Here is a 7,500-nt window from a genome sequence, read left to right as displayed (position 1 = left end):
TCTTTCAGTGAAAATTTGTTGTAAAAGATTATCCATGTGTCATGTTCCTGTCCAAAATGATAAAAAAGGAAAATGCTGAAACCAGTGCCAGTGAGACCTTTGGCATGTATCATGGACTTTTGAAGCAATGTAGTGATTTTTGCACACTGCAAAAATAGTATATGGTAAGCACAATACTTCAACTTCCCTTCTAGGGTGATATGGTTCTTAAATTACAGTATCTAAGGATGATTCTGCATGATTTGGCGTCCACAAGAACAAATGAATAATAATTATGAAAAACACTCATGATAACACCAGTTCAAGAAACGTAAATGGGTCTGCCCATGATGCGTCAAGGTTCAAGAATGTAAAGTTTAAAATGTATGTGACAAATAAAAACAAAACAACCAAAAAAGTAATTTGTAAATGTAACAAACTAAAACTGATGGGGGAGAATAACTTAAACAGCACAAAAAAAAAATTATCAAAAAAAAAATAAAAATAAAACAAGACATGTGTCCATGAGAAAGTGCAAGGTGACAATGGGTGGGTGAGTGTGTGGAGTGAAGGATGGCGGGTGAGAGGTGAGGGTGATAGAGCAGCAAGCGAGCGACTCCACCTGCTGGGTAGGTCCCCGGCACTTACGGGACCACGGCTGCGTCGCTGCCACGAGTGCGCCGCCACACCACGCCAATCTCAGACAAGAGAGTGATCAGCGACACCTATGTAACTAACAGAGAGGCACCGCATTTTGGGGGGTTTATTTGTGGGAGGCACTGAGCTTCCTGGGGCTTCCTAAATCTTCTTGCACATGCACCATGGCAGTGACATGAGAATGGTACAGGTGAGACCTGGGCTCAATCAGCCTTGGTAAAACTGGCATGGCCCAGATCTCCACCAGACAGCAGGGCAACCACCCTCATGATAATGATTGAGAAAGCCCAGATGATCAAATTACTAGGCAACACATGCTTGTTCTGTACCAGGGGGGTGGTGACTGTGCTAACTGATCCAGCAAGGTCTCCAGCTATGCCGGGACATCTGACATGTAAGGCAAATCTACAGCAAGGGAGTTTTGTGCATGTGTTACCCCATCTGATGAGGATGCAGCCTGATGTGGTCTGCATACACACCAGGCGATGAGAGGGGGGTGTTAGTGGCCCCGTCCCGTGCCCCCGACAACGCTCCTCCAGAGCCTTGCTATACTTGCAATGGCAGCAACTCACTCAATAATATAGCACTCTCATTGACAATGGAAGGGCAGACTATGCAACTTTGCGGCTAGTTGTGGACAGAACTCGGAAAATTTAAAAGAATGCTAAAGAAAAGAACCAAAAGTGCCACATCGACTCTTAAAATCAAGTGGCAAGGAACCTCTTTTTTGTTTTTCTCTTTTTTCTCTTATCTTTTTTCTTCCTCTTCTTTCATTCTTTTGTCTTCCTCTATATACAACAACAAACTCAAAATTAAAAATTCATGAATGCTAGAACTAGCCACAAAGTTGTCACAGAGTAAGTAGGCACAATGATGCACTATGGACTAGCAGTCTGCCCTTACGAAGAGGGTGAAGGAGTGTCGCACCCATGCCATCATGGCCAAGCTGCCACTTGACACCAACACCTGCTGCCCTTACAAATTAAAAACTCCACGAGCCAAGAGTGATACAAAAAAAAAATCCCACCCATCCCCAAGACCTCCCTCCTGCCCCTCCCTTCTCTTGACCAGAGAGGAAACTGCTATCCCTGGCAAGGCTCTAGAAGAGAGTGCGGGGGCGCAATGTGTGCTGGTGATTAATGGAGCCGGCCTACCTGCCTGATGCTGTTACTTGCAAACACTGTGCAAAAAGATTTGACCAGATCAAAAAATAAAATGAATAAATAAACTGATAACAACAAAATTGAGGCAAAACTACTTCTGATTACTGAACTCTTCTCCAGGAATGATTTGGGAAGACTGCAACAAAAGAATCACAACAAGAGATGTTATAAGATCAAGCAGGTAATCACGGGAAGAGAAGGCACTTTTCTGGAATATTTGACTATTTATTTTATTAGAGATTTACTAGTAAACCAAAAAAATATGCAATCAGTAATAATGTCTTTAAATAACTGCTCTTCGAGAAAGGTGAATAAGGATTTCCAAAAAATTTATTAGTTACTACCGGGACTTGAATACAAAAGAAAAGGTTGTGGTGGGGAGGGGAGTTTGGAATGAAAGGTCGACACTACACAGGACAATAACAATAGAGAAGAAGAGCTTTGTTTCATTAAAAAAAAAAAATAAGACAAGACAACTCTTGAACAATATCTTCTGTACAAGTTTTTTTAAATTCTTCTTTTTTCTCTTTCTCTCTTCCTTTTACATGTATATTTTTTCCTTCTTTTTCTCTCTTTCTTCATTGATTTTAAAACAATATCAAAGCAAAAAAGATTGACTGACTCCTCCTCTCCCTTCCCTTGAATGGGCCAGCACAGATGGATTGAAGCTAGAACAACGGGGGGCAGAGCCAACCACCGCCGGGCAAACTTACCCTTCTTGGTCACCAGCGGATAATAGGTCAGGGAGTGGGGCTCCGACACTTTACCACCTGATGACACCAGCATCTGCACAGTCACCTCTTCCGTGATGTTCTGGTCATAATACTTGGGCACTGTCACAATCAGGTGGATCTGCAAAAGAGAGAAAAAAAGCCTGGGTTAAAGTTTCAGTGTGGGAGAGAGATTCAGAATAATGAACTTGATCTTTAATATTGAGCAAGGTCCTTACTTTGTGTTCAACCAATATATGTGTGCTGAAATAAGATTAGCTAAGAAGAATAAGGTTTAAATGACTAGTTTCTTCAAAAAATATTTCTAATATACTTCAAAGAATTTTCATTTCTATAAAGAACTTTCATTGAAAAATAATGAATAGAATAGCATTTTCATCTCCATACAAATTAACAAATAAATATATAATTTCCATTGTATCTAGAACTGCAACAACTATACCTGCAGTCAAGTTTCTGTACTTACAGGTTGCAGAGTCTCCGGATCAGGGCTGACTTTCTCCTCCCATATCGGCTGGGATTTGGCACCATTTTGTTGGAAAGTGACAATAGTGTCCTTCAAAAAGTTCTTCCCAAAGATGAACATCTCCTCCCCACCCGTCACGGGGCACTTTTCCAGGGACTTGCGTGAGATCTCAGGTACACCGGGGGGTTGAGCTGGGGAGGAAGGGGACGCAAGGAAGGGAAACATATCATCATTTTCACTTGTTAGAAATCCATGCTTCATGATATCAGTATAATATATATGGAATGTTTATCCCTGCAGCAAGTGACTGACTAAAAATAATTGTTCTTATAATTCAGAGAACATTAAAGTTTTAGGAATCAGATTTACAGATATAGTAGATTAGGAGTTCCCTATCATGGATAATATGCATTCAAAGACAAAGAAAAATCTACATAAGCAAAAGAGAGAGAGAGAGAGAGAGAGAGAGAGAGAGAGAGAGAGAGAGAGAGAGAGAGAGAGAGAGAGAGAGAGAGAGAGAGAAGAGAGAGAGAAAGAGAGAGAGAGAGGAGAGAGAGAGAGAGAGAGAGAGAGAAGAGAGAGAGAGAGAGAGAGAGAGAGAGAGAGAGAGAGAGAGAGAGAGAGAGAGAGAGGACAACTAATAAAATTTACTTACTACATGCAATTGGCTGTGAGACAACTTGCAGTGTTTCTTGAGCACCATTGCTGAGGGTAATGCAGGTACGGAACACAAGACGGCACTTGGTACTCTTCTTGCGGCCTCTTGAAACAACAGCTTTGAATCTGTGCTCCACGTCCACATTTCTCTCTTTCAGGATGCCAACACAGTCACAACTAGAAGTATTACAGACAGAAGTTATATGCTTTTTCTCTTTTTTGTTTTCCATTTTTCCGTTATGATTTTGGATGAAAAGTTTGACAGGGTGCATTGCAAGTCTCTGGCTTATACTGACATTTAAGGAAATTGTAGATAAATCTGAAACCTGTTATAGAAGAAAATCATAATTTTCCATTTGAATATTACAAAATTCTGAAGGAAGTCCACAAGTCATGACAATATTAACAAAATAATGAAAGTAAAAAAATATGTTAAAATCCCATCTTTTATTGCCCTCCATGCAATAATATTGCACTCCTAAATCTTATACAATATATTTACCTCATTGTCATGTCATTTTCTGGCTCCAACTGTGCTTCAATGATTGCAGTACCATCAATTCTCCTTTCCTTGCATGGTGTGGAATTCTTGCCACTAACACGACACACTTGGTAGAACATGTGTGGCCCGGTCTTTCCTGAGTCTGACCCAACAAACACCTGGAGTGTGGTGGCCTTATTGTACCCAAAAAGCTGTAAACAAGACCATCATTAGTACTTATGTTCAAAAAAGAAAACTGTATAATGAATCCAGAACAATAATTGAAAGAAAACCCTGAATTCTATTCACACAAATTCAGCGTATAGAAGTAAGGATAAGGGTTGCAAAACATATGAACATTATTATATATGCAAACCAACAGTGCAAAAGAGAGTACTGTACCTTCACTGTTGGATGGCCTAAACCAGACCTATCCTTGACAGCACCTCTAGATCCCTCTGTCTGGTATCTAGCACGGTGCTGTTCCTCCGGCTGCAAAACCAAACTCAGCTCCACCTTGCCATCAGAGGACAGCGATGACAACTGTGCAGTCAGAGGAGGGTTCCCCTGAGATATGGTTTGTCTCAGGACCTTGGTGTTACGGTTACATGGCTGAGGGGTTCCATCCACACATAGCAGGGATGTGGAGGTATTATTGCCCCTGAAAATCAAGAGGTTTAATTAGGTTCTTGTTCAACAGGATATAAACATACATTTTCATTTACTGTCATTACAACAAAGGTTGGAAAACATGAAATTAATAATTGCAAAAGTCGTTCAACATGACATGTACGGAAAAATTTTATGATGGGTTCAGAATCATTCCACATCATGTTTCATAAAATTCTGAATTCTCATTTATATCCTTTTTAAATTATTTTGTCAAAATTATTAAGCAGGTCTTACTGGAATGCCTGAATTGATGAGAGGAGGGACACGTCCCTGAAGGAGATGAGAGGGGGGATAGGCGGCGTGCTACTGGTTCCTTTGCTGGCCGGCAGCTCCTGAGCCTCATCCCCATTGATATCAACATGCAGCCTCTTGCCATTAACGGTGACCTTGCTCTCCACCACCTGTGTGAAAATAGATGAACACTATTACCATGAGCAGGCATTCTGGCTATGGGTAGCCGTCACTGCCATAAAATACCGAAGATAATTTACAGAGCAGTTCTACAGAATTGATCTTTCCCCCATCTTCCTGTCACTCAGGAGAATGGTGTTCCATTTAGACTTTTTTTTTCAGCCGCCAAGCAGTGTCTTACAACCTAATCCAAGTCTATATTTGGAATGATACTAAGAGGCTTTGAGCACTACTATGAGTGCCTTGGTACTGTAACTATTATCCCTTGACTGCGACTGATGTACTCACTCCAACAGCAGTAATAGTTTCTTCTAAGCAAACAGTGTGTCAAATGTATATAATAACAACTAAGATTAATTTAAATTCATCTTCTATTTTCTGCTGCTTGATTAATTTCACACAGCAACTGAGTCTTAATGACATCAAAACAACCTTCATACCTCATGAGTCGGAGAAGAGCAAATGAAGGGGATTTACTGAAATCGGAGATGTGGGAAAGGACCAACTCTGAATGAACAATCCAAGAAGCTTTAAGTTACACTTTTTCTTCTTTCTTTTTTCTTTCAAGACTGAATCCCTGACCTACTCCACTGGCAAGGCTTTGTTTCCAGCCCAGGAACCTTTGGACCATGCAACAATCTGCCATGATGCACAGGCAGATATTGTACCACATCTTCAGCAATGTTCGTCTTTCACATTATTTTTTTCTCTTTTTCTGATTTCAACATGACAAATTTCCTAGAGTACTACAAACTTTCCACTTTTTTCAGATGAAAATAGAATAATAAAATATATAGAGCAATCTTCCAGGTATTTATCTTACTGCATTAATTGTATTTTCTAGCTTCATATTACAGATTCCTAAAACAAAGAATAAAAAAAACAATGCCCTTAACCCTACTCATGGAAAAAGTGACTTGAACATCTCTTCTAAAAATTGTAGTTAAACTGAAGAAACACATAGAAATACAAACATTCTATGTGTGTATATATACATATATATATACATATACATACATACATACATACACACATACATACACACACACACACACACACACACACACACACACACACACACACACACACACACACACACACACACACACACACACACACACACACACACACACACACACACACACACATGTATATGCATATATTTATATATATATAATATGTATGTATATATATATATACATAAATAATATGTGACAAATTTGCACTAGACAAGGTTGCTGTCTAAGCATCTGAACATCCTTCAAATCCAGCCTCCAAAAGACAGGATATCGCCCTCAGATGTGGCTTTCATATGTCTAGGATTCCTCCCTGCCTTTCCTCCTATCCCATTTCCCCTTCACCTTGCCCTATCCTCTGCTCATACCCTCCCCCTCCCCTTTACCCACCCTTCATTGTGACTTCTGTAAGGTAGGGGGAAAAATGTAAAAAGAGATATTGATGTCATGAACATCATTACTATATCATGTATATGCGAATAACACTATGGAAAAAAAATCAAAACCATTTAAAAGTTTACTAAAATTCTAGCATGAATATTTCTTATAACTCCAAACCCTCTTCTTTCTATTTATATTCTATCACTGCCATTTCTTCTCAGATCATATTACATATCCATAGTGTTTTCTTTCTCTAAAGAAATTTTATTCTCCATTAATAACCGTGAAGATAAACTACATCTCTTCCTTTGACTACAACAGGTAATTTCTCAAAAACATAACAGGGCTACAGTTAACAAATTATCTATCTCAATGACGTCCAAATAAACAATCTGAATGTCACACAAGGGAAAATGCAATGCCTCCTTAGCCTACAAAACTCAAATTTTTGATACAACATAAATATAAAATTACACCAAAAAAGAAGAAAAAAAAAAAAAAAAAAAATATCTATCTTATGATCTAGAGAACATTCTCTCACTTATCCAGAATGGAGAACGCTAAATAGTGGACGGAACGGAACCACACAAGAATGAAATACAGAGACTTCGAATTAAGAAACAATAATGATAAATGAATAAACGTAAATGAAACCAAGAAATCCGAGATCATTCCGCCATCCACTTACAATCACCTCCTCTAGGCTGGATAGACAAGGAATGCCAATTGTAGAAGGTCACAATCAATAAAGCACAGTACAATCTCAATCTATTCACTGTCACCTCATCATCAAATTTTGGAAACATTACAAAGATGTGTGATAAACTAACAAAAACAAGTGACACACAAATAAACAAAAGAAAAATCCATGAAAAGTAACCTTACA

At 39.1% G+C, this 7,500-nt stretch overlaps 1 protein-coding gene across 1 annotated transcript in view; it reads right to left on the bottom strand.

The window, feature by feature from the left end:
• Positions 1-5,890, bottom strand: part of LOC119595622 (nuclear factor of activated T-cells 5-like) — a 33,793-nt gene extending 27,903 nt beyond the window's left edge. The window contains 7 exon segments of the mRNA XM_037944732.1: positions 2,513-2,651; positions 2,997-3,187; positions 3,652-3,830; positions 4,156-4,346; positions 4,537-4,795; positions 5,041-5,228; positions 5,804-5,890. Coding sequence (XP_037800660.1) covers positions 2,513-2,651; positions 2,997-3,187; positions 3,652-3,830; positions 4,156-4,346; positions 4,537-4,795; positions 5,041-5,228; positions 5,804-5,890 — 1,234 coding nt within the window.
• Positions 5,891-7,500: the final 1,610 nt, after the last annotated feature.

This window comes from Penaeus monodon, chromosome 36 (assembly GCF_015228065.2).
Source record: "Penaeus monodon isolate SGIC_2016 chromosome 36, NSTDA_Pmon_1, whole genome shotgun sequence".
Taxonomy (NCBI): domain Eukaryota; kingdom Metazoa; phylum Arthropoda; class Malacostraca; order Decapoda; family Penaeidae; genus Penaeus; species Penaeus monodon.
The sequence above is the reverse complement of the archived record's forward strand: the minus strand, read 5'-3'. Positions and strand labels throughout refer to the sequence as shown.